The sequence below is a fragment of the Schistocerca americana genome, chromosome 2, assembly GCF_021461395.2.
Source record: "Schistocerca americana isolate TAMUIC-IGC-003095 chromosome 2, iqSchAmer2.1, whole genome shotgun sequence".
Classification (NCBI taxonomy): Eukaryota; Metazoa; Arthropoda; class Insecta; order Orthoptera; family Acrididae; genus Schistocerca; species Schistocerca americana.
In genome coordinates, this window is record NC_060120.1 from 927,732,630 (window position 1) to 927,745,435 (window position 12,806).

Below are 12,806 nucleotides of genomic sequence, written 5' to 3' on the forward strand. Positions count from 1 at the left end.
TCCAAACGCCTGGAAATGTTGACAGACAGCTTCATTCTGTTGTAGGATAATGCCCACCAACATGTTGCCATGGCTGTTTCAAATACACTGCAGATATTTCACCCTTATACATCCTTCATACAGTCCCGATCTCTCTCCATGCAATTTCCATATTTTTGGAGCCCTGAAGAACGATATTTGTGGCCATCAATTTGCTTCAGATGAAGAGCTGCACACCTGTATACAGTCATGGTTCTGTAGGCAATCACAAGCATTTTTCCACAAAGATGCTGACCACCGTGTCTCACATCAGGTAAACGTATTAACAGTTATAATGATTACTTATGAAATAATATGCACTTTACTCACTTTTCTCCACCTGTCTCATTTTCCTTTGGCTGCCTCTTATATTTTGCCTTTTTGAATACACCTGATGTTACCATCAATTTTGTTGAATATCTACATCTACATCTACATGGTTACTCTGCAATTCACACTTAAGTGCCCCTAGCAGAGGATTCATCAAACCATTTTCATACTACTTCTCTACCATTCCACTCTCAAATGGCACGTGGGAAAAAGGAACACCTAAATCTTTCCGTTCGAGCTCTGATTTCTCTTATTTTATTATGATGATCATTTCTCCCTACATAGATGGGTGTCAATAAAATATTTTCGCATTCAAAAGAGAAAGTTGGTGATTGAAGTTTCGTAAATAGGTCTTGCTGCAAAGAAAACTGCCTTTGTTTCAGTGACTGCCACCCCAACTCACGTATCATATCAGTGACACTCTCACCCCTATTGCACAATAACACGAAACGAGCTGCCCTTCTTTGCACTTTTTCGATGTCCTCCATCATCCCTATCTGGTAAGGATTCCGTAACGCGCAGCAGTATTCCAGCAGAGGACGTACAAGTGTAATGTAGGCTGTCTCTTTAGAGGATTTGTCCCATCTTCTAAGTGTTCTACCAACAAAGCGCAGTCTTTGTTTCGCCTTCCCCACAATATTATGACCTCGCACTTTTCTTTGTTTGGTGCAAGTTGCCACTTTTTGTACCATACAGTAATTTCCCTCTAGATCATTTTGTAATTGGAATTGATCGTCTGATTACTTTACTAGACGGTAAATTACAGTGTCATCTGTAAACAATCTGAGGGGGCTGCTCAGATTATCATCTATATCATTTATGTACATCAGGAACAGCAGAGGGCCTATGACATTACCTTGTGGAATTCCAGATATCACTTCTGTTCTACTCCATGATTTACCATCTATCACTATGAACTGTGACCTCTCTGAGAGGAAATCACGAATCCAGTCACACAACTGAGACGATACTCCAATGCATTCAATTTGATTAATAGTTGCTTGTGAGGAACTGTATCAAAAGCCTTCTGGAAATATAGGAATATGGAATTGATCTAAGATCCCTTGTTCACAGCACTCATTACTTCATGGGAATAAAGAGCTAGCTGTCCCATGTTATGTACTAGGTTCTGATAGAAAATTCAGTGAGAAAGAGAGATAGTTGTGAAGATTTGCTATGTAACTGTACAACTATGCTGGTTATCAGTTAACAATGTGCTACAGTCTGTAATGCTTTTTAGAAATTTAGGACGATAGAATATTTGAAAGATTTGTGTGATGCTAATTCTTTGGAGCAGCTTCTGTTTCTTCAGGTTTGTCATAATATTCAAGCATAGAATATACTCTAAGATTTTAAAAACTCCTGACATGTTCAGCAAGATGTCAAGGAGGACATGGAGACACATATATCTTTGTGTAAGGCGTGATGTACATACAGATCCAGCGGTTACATAGTTTTTATATGTAAGTACCCAATATATAATATAATGTTTTGACCTCGGGCCACAGGGACTTCTTGCCACTGTCTCACAGTTTGAGTATAATGATCAAGGCAGTTCTATCTTACATTATCATAACTAGAGAATTAGCGTCTACATTCTCTGAAGATAAACTTCAAAGTTAAGTATAATAAAACATGTTTACTGCTGTAATCAATGTTTATGAAACATTTTACTTACAAAAGTGTTTCATCAGGATCCATCAAAGGTGAAACAGCAGCACAAAGAGCATCAGCATTTGCCAAAAGTACTTTACTCACAACACCAGCACCACTTACATCTGCAAAAAATGAAACAGTGTACATTAGGAAACAGAAAAAATGGAACAGAATGTTAAGTACGAGTAAGTAATGCTAAATTCTCCTCAATATAAACAAAACAGTGCTTTTGATGGACACACTGCTGAATAACTATCATAATTATCAATCACATGTGACAGTATTACACCATTACTGACATACAGATGTACAAATCACAAGCTTTATGTATCTTGCCCTTGAAATATTTTTTTTCTTTCTTTTTCCATTAGTATCAACAAAAGAAGTATATTTCAATGATATTTAATGGAAGCTGAAGGTGAATTGTGGAGAAAGGACTACAGACTTTTATCTGATAGTACATCTTATATGTAACACTTTAATGATTCATATAATATGACCAAGAAATTGATTCTGAGAACAATAAACATAAATAATTACATTATTATATGAGAAATTCATAGGAGAGGATACCCCTTCCCACCCTCTCATCCCCAAAATAGAATTATGATTTTTGCAAATTGATCCTGCCTCCAGACAGACAGATATATCAATTTAAAGAAATCCAGAAAGTAATGGATATTGTCTGTAGCAAGTGTATAAAGAGGCACTTGGTGTGAATTCTCATAACTATTTCTCTTTTGTCATTATTTTCTTTGGATCTGAAAGTACCAGATGGCTCTGGGTTTAAAAAGCTCCCAGCAGAATTGTACCTTTCATTCACAAAGATTTCCTTGTGTTATCAGACAATGTTGAAAACTACTGAATGTGAAACATAAATTATTCATATGAACCTAAACATTATCTGCATGGCAGCAAAATATTATGTGCCAATCTCATACAAACTATCCTTTCTCAGTTAAGCACACTGTAAATAGCAGAAACCTATTATAAAGTGGTAGTATTAGTATGTTTGGTCATTAATAAGCACCATTTTTTTCAATAATTTTGGGTTTTATTTTGTTGAAGATTGTGCTTAAATTCCTCCACCTCTCCCTTTTCCACAAAACTAATAGGAGACCTGCCCCCACCCACTCTCCTAGCACAGATCCTGCGTATGCTCTTGGGCATAGATAATATGTATGGTAGCCCTAGAAATAAGAGAGTAAAATAGTTAATACTATGTTGTAGGAGAGGAAGCAGGTGGCATTTTATAACTTACAATACAATATTTGTTTTCTTTTTCTCTTCTGTAATAACTGGAATCCAATTCATGGAGACTGTTCTATCTTCCCAACTTCTGGTGTATTGTGGCAGTTGCTTCCGATTTAAATTGAACCAATCAGTTGCTTCCTTAAATATGAAGTTTTTGCATACCAATAGTCTCTTTCTTATTTCTACACTTTATGCACCTTTCTTGAAGCATAGTTCAGATTTGCTTGTGTTTTCATAGTATTCTATTTATCATCTAAACTTCTTTAACTCAGTTTTTCCTGAGAGAATTTTGACTTGATCTCTGTTATCAACATATGAATAGCTGTTTTCCTTTTCCAGCAAATGCTATCTTATTGGTTTAATTTTCCCCTTTTTCTTCCCCTTATAAAGGGAAACTCTTGTTGCAAAATGTCATTATGCATCTACTGCTATTTGAAGTCATCTTTTCAAATTAGAACTTCAATTACATGTAAATAGAAAAAACAAACACTCAGCTCATCAAGTTGTGCCAGAAGCACCTAACAAACAGTCATAAAAAATAATAATAATAAAACTAACAAGTCAGAACTGGGAGTTCACTTGACAAAATATGCAGAATGGGGTTGGAGGCAACAACACTAAAAAGAAATAACCAAGAAAAATCACTTCAAGCCATGAACACAGAGGTAGGATGAGAGAAAAATCAACAGTGAAATGTTAGCAACAGATGAAGTCCGAATACACTAGAGCTAGAGGGGTGGCAATGAGGACAACTCAAGAGACATATGATGACTAGACTAAGAATAACAAGCCTTATGAGATGTAAATGGATAGTAACAATTAAAACTGAACGATGGAGCAACGAGCAGAGAAGATGCAGACAAGGAAAGAAAAGTCCAAGAACGCTGCAAAATTCTCCCTTCCAGCAGCAGAACTTCATAGATGGAAACTTCCTCTTCACCATGATCTTGATCCCTCCTCCCATAAAGGTTCAACTCTATGTTAATCACTTCTGCAGCTATTAAGAAGTCCTCCCAAACACTTAAACACCTCAGCTCCATGAAAAAGATTTGCAATGATCCAGAATTCTTAAATTTCTATCATAGATACAAAAAGATCTATAGGAAGGTGCTGACTGCTGCAAAAAAAGCCATTTAATGACAAAATAACATATAATTCAGAGAATAAATGCAAAGCAGTCTATGATGTTATAAAAAAGGAAATGGGGAGAGGCAAACAAACACAGAATAACATACTTCTAAGGGAAGTTGCTACTCACCATATGACGGAGATGCTGAGCCGCGATAGGCACAATAAAAAGATTGACACAATCATAGCTTTCAGCCATTAAGGCCTTTTTTTTATTGTGCCTATCACGACTCAGCATCTCCGCTATATGGTGAGTAGCAACTTTCTTCTCTTGTACTGTTACATTCCATCCTGGATTTTCCATTGTTTGATACTTCAAAGGGAGGGGGATGAAGTAATAAAGGATCCACAGCAATTGGAAAACTATGTAAACGAGCATTTTTCAAGTAATGCAAAGAAGTTACAGCAAACATTGCCCCAAACAAATACAACACCTGTAAATAACGTTGCACTAAATACAATGATGTTATTTCCAACCACAGAGAATGAAGTTAGTACAACAATTCAAAAACTAAAAAATAAAAAGTCTTTAGGCTTAGATGAAGTACCAATGTGTGTACTGAAACAATGCATAGTGATTAGACAAGGCCCCTTAACAAATATAATAAATGGATCCTTCACATAGGGACATTTCCAGAGCAGTTAATACAGGCAAGAATTGTATCTTTCCTTAAGAAAGGTAATGCAGAAGACATAGAAAATTACCGGCCCATTTCCCTGCTGTCAGCATTCTCAAAAATAATAGAAGCAATTATGAAAGACAGATTAATGAATTACCTGAATAAATACAATCATTTAAGTGAATCACAGTTTGGTTTCCGAAGTGGCAAAAAATACGGAGTCAGCCACAGTAGAATTCACAAAAGTTGTACTTGATCCTCTTGATAAAGATGAGTCTGCCACAGGCATATTTTTGGATCTTTCTAAGGCGTTTGATATAGTCAACCACATGATTCTATTAAATAAATTAGAAGCATTAGGAATAAGAGGGGTAGCTAATGACTGGTTTCGATCATACCTAACAGATAGGATACAAAGAGTAGAGATAACACATACTTCAAATAGATCTAAACATTTAGTAAAACACTTATCAGAACCAAAATACATTAATATAGTGGTTCCACAAGGTAGCATATTAGGACAAATACTGCTCCTGATATACATCAATGAATTTCCCAGTAGTGTTACTCATGGTGAAAAAAATCCTCTTCGTTGATGACAGCAATATTATACTCACTGAGAAAACAAGAGAACTCCTTGCCAAGAAAGCAAATGAAACTCTCAAAGAAGTTTATGAGTGGCCAATAAGTAATAAAGTGACAATGAACATAAAGAAAACTAATGCCATGAATTTCAGTTTGAAGAGGAAAAATGACAATGTGAAATTAAATGTAGATGGCACTCCTATAGACTGTGTAACAAATGCAAAATTTCTAGGAATCAATATTGATTCTCAGTTGAAGTGGTGTGAACACACAAAGGTACTTGCAAACAATGTCATCAGCATGTTATGCCGTTAGAATCCTATCATCGGTGTGTAACATGCAGTGTCTTTTAGTTACATATTATTCATATGTACACTCAATTCTTAGCTATGGAATTCTTTTTTGGGAAACAAATGCACAAAATATGAACACAATTTTCAAACTCCAGAAAAGAGCCATAAGAATAATAACCAAAAATACTAGTCGAGCTCATTGTAAAGATCTGTTCAGAACACTGGGGATTTTAACAGCTCCATGTAAATACATTTACCAGTCAGTTGTACACATCAAAAATAACATTGGTAATTACTGCACAAACAGGTCTGTCCATGACCATGCAGCAAGAGATAGACTCAACTTACATTTACCAAGAAAAAATAAACATAAAACTCAAAACAGCATTTTCTACCAAGGAATAAAACTGTACAATAAATTACCAAAAGAGATTAAAGAAATTGCCAAAATACACTTATTTAAAAAGGCAGCTAAAAAGTACATGTTATGCAATACATTTTATACACTGAAGGATTACTTAGCTAAAACAGAGTAGGGGTTTGATAAAAAATGTTATACAAATAAATAATAATAATAATGATTATAAAATATCCAACATTCCACATAACACCTTCACTTTATGTTTTTTTCCTTCTTTTTTCCTTTCTAGAAATACTTACCCCCAAGCTATGCATAGCACAATACAAACACCTCTTCCACATCTCACTCATTATGGAGGGATGCTGACTGAGTTTTTCAGGATAGCACATGGGAAGTTGCGGTACAGAAAATGGCCCAGAGATCACCAGTGTGTGTGTGTGTGTGTGTGTGTGTGTGTGTGAAGTGTTATGAAACAATGTGTGTATAGTGTGTTAGTGTGTGCAGTGACTGACAGTGAGATATGAGTGAACAATGTGGCATTACATTATTTAATAAGTTATTTGTAAAAAAAGTATTATAAACCAGGAGTAAATCTAATGATTGTCTCTAACTAGAAGTCTGTAAATATGTGTATATTAGTTAGCTTATTTTAAACTGACCTAAATTTGTAAATACTTTGACATGTCCTGTTGTTGTTGTTGTGGTCTTCAGTCCTGAGACTGGTTTGATGCAACTCTCCATGCTACTCTATCCTGTGCAAGCTTCTTCATCTCCCAGTACCTACTGCAGCCTACATCCTTCTGAATCTGCTTAGTGTATTCATCTCTTGGTCTCCCTCTTCGATTTTTACCCTCCAATACTAAACTGGTGATCCCTCGGTGTCTCAGAACATGTCCTACCAACCGATCCCTTCTTCTAGTCAAGTTGTGCCACAAGCTCCTCTTCTCCCCAATTCTATTCAATACCTCCTCATTAGTTATGTGATCTGCCCATATAATCTTCAGCATTCTTCTGTAGCACCACATTTTGAAAGCTTCTATTCTCTTCTTGTCTAAGCTATTTATCGTCCATGTGTCCTATATCCTTGTAAAAAGAGATCTACTGATGAATAAAGCTACTACTACTACATCCTGTCATCCTTCCCCACACATCCATCACCACCATCATTTTTCATCTATTTTTCTTTCACATCTCTTTGAAAAGCTTGGCTTGTAAAAATTCTTTCTGGTGAGATGCAAGGGAAAGAAGTATTCTAAAATAAATACAAACATAAATCAATCTAATTTGTTTTTCTGGCAAAGAGAAGATGCTTGAGTAAGGTGGTCAAATACACTGATCTCATGCTCATCCGCTGACTTTACAGCTGAAAAGCAGTTCTACACAATCTCACAAACAGTGCAAAAAAGAGGTACCAAAACATATTTGAAGTAATTTTTCATAGGCAATAAGTAGCTACTCTTATTTGATTTGGTTTCTGAATAACTAGATGTTATGTGTTTTAAATTAATAACTGAACAACAGATAGAAAACTATATACAAAAATATATTTATTCTGAAAATTTGTAAATTGAAGATAATATGAAGTTCTTACTGTCTGGTACTTACTTGGCCACATGGGGAGACGAACAAGTGGATTGATGATGGGAAGGCGTCTGTTGCTTTTTGGAGTGTCCTCAGGTTCCTTCGAAAATGCATCTGATTTCATAAACAAAGAACCACTAGAAATTCTGCGAGTAGCTGCTGGTGAGCAACGAGTGCCTCCAAATGCTGAGGCTGCTGATACTGAAAAAGGAAACTAAATAATAGATCTCAATCTACATTGACAAATCTCCAATCCTGTCTAAAATACAGAATGTACAAGTTACTATGAACACCAAGGAGAAGAAATCATAGCAGTATTGTGATTCTTCGACTTCACCCAGCATAATTCATTGCAAAATAGTTCATGGGTGAATGGCAGAATGCCAATGTTTAGTGGGCCCATTGAACACTGACACCCAGCCATTCACCCAGGAACTATTTCATTCATTCAATACTAAACAACATTAATTATCTGAACTGTGTAATTATGAGCAAGATTATCAATGAAACGGTATGTGACTGGCAAATTTCACACAAAATAACTAATTAAGCAGTTAAGCTTCAGCAACTTGAACCCTTATCACATTGGAATTATTCTAACAAGGATGTAACAGAATGCTTAATATCCTTGCCAACAGCCAACATTCATAGTGACTCTGAGGTGCTATAGACTGTGGTCGGCAACAGCAATGGGGCAGGGCAGGTAGCTGTGATTCAGCCTAGTCAGTCTGTTGTGTGAGGTACTATCAATCGTGCCATTCTGCATTTCACCCCTTCATTGTACATAGACTTTCTTGTCCTTGTATTTGGCTTTCATTTAATATACTACTCTCAACAAACTTGGCTTTGTTTATAGCTCACACATTTGTGTCAGAAGCAGACAGAAAAGTGGTGATAAGGTCTTACCCTTTCATGCTTTCAGTAACATGATTGCACCCAGTGCCAGTGTCATGGATCACTTTCTGGAACTTTGGTAGCAACAGTAGCAATACCAGGAACTATACAGCAACAGCAAGAAAAGCAAGTGGCTGTCCTGCAGCAACAATGTCAGTTGGTGGTCACGGCTACAATGCCACCATCATTCACTGCCTTCAACCAGTCTTCTGAGAGCAGGGAAGTCTCCCTCAGTCACTTTGAGTTAAGATGTTTTGTTTATAGCACAGTGATTTGTCTTTCAATGCTCTCAGTGCTCAGTTAAAGCTATAATTTGTTCGCTGTTATAAACAACATGGGTTACTGAGTTTTGTATGTGAAATCACTGATTGGGATGTGCCTTGCCCGCCAATAGGAAAGTTTCAGCAAAAGCTTTGACCATGTCCAATCCTAGTCTCAGTGAGTTGCTTCACATTGTTAAAAAATTTCGAGATTGCACCTGTAGCTCAACATGCTTTCACAAATGAAAGCTATGTATCCACAATCAGTTCATCGCTATCATGAGCAGCAGTCAGCGGATGAGTCCTACTCATCATCATCCTTTTGCAACTTTAAGTTTCACTTGATTTTACTGGTATCTGTATTGTTGGCATCTTGTGAGAGAAATAAGTACATCAAACATTCTGCTCCTCCCTCACCATTGAGTGAACTTTTGTGTAATATTTTCTGTACAGGTCATAAACATCCTTCTATTGTTGACAATGTGATGTGCTTCATGTGAGTTAAGAAACTTCAGTCCTACCCTGACAGAGGTACCTGGCATTCCACAAGAAACTGTCTGCACCTTGAAATGGATTGTTGGGCCTGTGGCAAAGAAGGGCACCTCACAGCAGTGTGTCAACAGGTGATCTGTTATTTGCAAGCTCAGCCACGGCACAGGGACAGCACAGTGGTCCACATCTACACAGCTGCACACCAGACAATTCTCCTCGCACTGTGGAAGCTTACATTGTCCACGAAATTCCAGCTGGACACTGGCACTGCCGTGTCCTTAATCAATGGGGACACATATTAGCAGCTTGGCTTTCATTTGCTGTGAAGGAGCTGAAACCAGATCATGCCGTAGTAGAACTGTCACTCGCAGCTAAGTATATTAAAAAAAAGTTATATTAACCTTCTTAGTTCAACACTCTACTACTGCTGCAAACATTTTCAGCTTAGATGTCTTTACCAGTTTCATATCAAAATAGTTGACCAAGTCAATTTACTGTCCAAAACAGTTCCTTTTTCTGACCTGTACACACTATGAAATTCATACTATGAGCTCTTTGAACCAATGTTAGGATGAGCCCATAATTGTACCGCTCACATCTCTATGAAGTGTTCTCACTTACTTATTCAACTGACAATCAGGAACCTTGCATTTCATGCGCAAGTCTTACAAGATGCCTCCAGCAGATCCCGTCCAGTGCAGCTCCCATCCTGCTTCTAGTGAATCCTCGTTGTCATAGGTGTTTCCATAGTCCATCCTCCCATCTTGTTCATTGTCTTTCTCAGGGACACTTTCCCTCCGGTGTTCCTAGCAACACTACTTTTGGAACAGAATCATCTGTCATTCTCACAACATGTCTGTCCATTGTAGTGACTTAACATTTGCTTTTAGTACAATATTACGCTTGCTCATCATAGCATATATTTTTTTTTATTTTTCAGTCCCCTTTACTGTGTTTCTTCCTTCATTGGCACAAAAATCCTCATGATCCTTCTCTCAAAAACCATCAGTATTTCTCTATTGCTCTTGATGGCATTCAGCATTTCTATGCAATATAACAGCACTGGGGTCATTATTGCATCATATGTCTTCATTTTAACTTTAATTGAGATTACGTTTGATTTCATGACTGGTTTTAGGCTGTTATATGATCTGGAAGCATTAACAATTTTTTGGTTTACTTCGCTGGAGATTATTCCTCCAGTCGAAGCATGATACCAAATATTTAAAGTTCTAAACCATCTTCAACTTCACCTCTCCTATCTGTAAATCCTCAGGCACACTGTGGTTCATACTACTTAGTTCCATCAACTCTGTCTTTTCTGGGTTTATTCACAACCACTCCTTCCCTGCACTATTGCTTAGGTCCTCCATTGTTTTTGTCATTTTTTTCTCTTGACTCCGATATAGCTGTCATATCATCTGTATATGTTAGCATCTGCAGATTTCCATTCAGATTGATGTCCTTTACCACTCTTTTCATCTAGACCACAACAATTTCAAAGAAAAGGTTAAATAATATGGATGACAATGCGTGATCTTGTCGTACTCCAGTTTGTACCTCCACTTCCCTTGACTTTCCTCCTTGATATCTTACTTAAGCTTTTGTCTCTGTTGTACGCACTTTTAGCAGGTTCATTAGTTTCTCATGTAGTCAAAACTCCCTAAGAATGTTGTATAGGATCACTCTATGGATACTACTGTATGCTTCTGAAAACTCTACAAATTTTGTGGATACTGGTCTGTTAAATTCCTTATATTTTTCCCATGCCTGTCTCACAGTAAATATATGACCAATTGTAGATTTTCCTGGCCTGACACCCGCTTATTGCTTATCAAGGATAAGACTTTGTAGCTCATTTTTAACAGTGAGATCCCTCTATAAGTATTACAGGCTCGTTTCCTTTTCTTCTTATGGAGTGGAACAATGATAGCTAGCTTAAATTCTCTTGGTATCTCTTCCTCCTTCTGTATAGTTTTAGTTAGTCTGGTCAACTCTTTAATGAGATCCCTAGCTTTCTCCTTGATCGTCTCTGCTGTTATTTGATATTCTCCTGGCACCTTCCTCTTCTTCAGACTATTTATTGCCTTTCTCACATCCTCTTCAATAATGTCAACTGTTTCATAGTTCTTTTCTTGTTCTGTTTGCTGCAACATCTCTTCTGGGTCTTCAGCATTTAATAGACTAGCGAAGTATTCTGTCAATTTTTCTATGATAATTTCTTTGTCAAGTTTCATCTGTATATCTATATTGATAGCGACTAGTGACTTGCCTGTTCTTCCACGTCTCACTTGCTTGATATTTTGGAACATTTGACTACTGTTACTTTTTTGACCTGCCTACTAATTTTTTTATTTTTTTATTTTTAAAGGAAGGAAGTCAGATATATTCTTTTCTGTCATCAGTACTCTAGTCTCTTATTGCACTTTGAAGTATTCTTCATGACTGTTTTCACTGTTTATGTTGTTTATCCATATTTCTCTTGTTTTCCTTCTTGCTTTTACTGCTTACTCACATGTTTGATTTAGCCTGTTTCTTTTCTTCTTTTTCTTTTCACCTGTCATGTCCTTTTCTGCATCTATCACTCCTTCATTTATTCTGGTCCACATCATATCAACATCCACCTCTTTGCCATTCTGTTCCTTATTCCTCACAGCTACAGGGAGTTTTTGCACTCTCTCAGGCTGATACAGGTTAGCTACATCAAATGTTGTGTTGCTGTTGCTCATTTGTTTCCTCCATTACTGCATCTGTAGTTTTACCTTCTAACAAATAGAAAGTAATCCATGTCCCCATCTGCTCCTCTGTATGACCACACACCTTCTATGGTTTTCTGCTTCATGTCTACTACTAGGTGGTGAAGCTATCAGCAGCTCAAAAATGTAGAGCTCGCCTGCTACTATTTCGGTTAAAGAGGCTATTCAAGAGAACCTTGCCTGGCTTCAGGGCCAAGACATCATCTCTCTGGCTTCAACCAGTTAATGGGTGATGCAAATGGTTCTTCTCAGAAAATCTAACAGGCCTTTATGAATTTGTGGTGATTTTAAGTCCATTATAAACACCCAATCTAACACTGATCTCTGTCCTGTGCCTCGCCTGGAGGATTTGGCCAGGGGCCACAATGCACGGTGCCAGCTGCTACCCTTACATATGCTGTTCGGTTTCTACAGGTATATTTGCATACCATTTGTGTTTCTGGGATTGCTAGTGCACCTGCCATTTTACAAAAGTATTTAGAACAACTGAGTGAAGGTGTTTTGCACTGTTTTAAGTATTTGAGTGATATCATTGTTATGGGGTTGATACATCTGGAACACAACAGAACCTCAAATCG

The 12,806-nt window shown here is 37.1% G+C and overlaps 1 protein-coding gene across 1 annotated transcript in view; it reads right to left on the minus strand.

The window, feature by feature from the left end:
• The window catches only part of LOC124594870 (diacylglycerol kinase eta), a 563,158-nt gene that overhangs the window by 144,404 nt on the left and 405,948 nt on the right, over positions 1-12,806 (minus strand). Inside the window, exons 15-16 of the mRNA XM_047133339.1 lie at positions 7,851-8,027; positions 2,027-2,126 (exon numbers count right to left, since the gene is read on the minus strand). Coding sequence (XP_046989295.1) covers positions 2,027-2,126; positions 7,851-8,027 — 277 coding nt within the window. The remainder of the gene's footprint in view (positions 1-2,026; positions 2,127-7,850; positions 8,028-12,806) is intronic.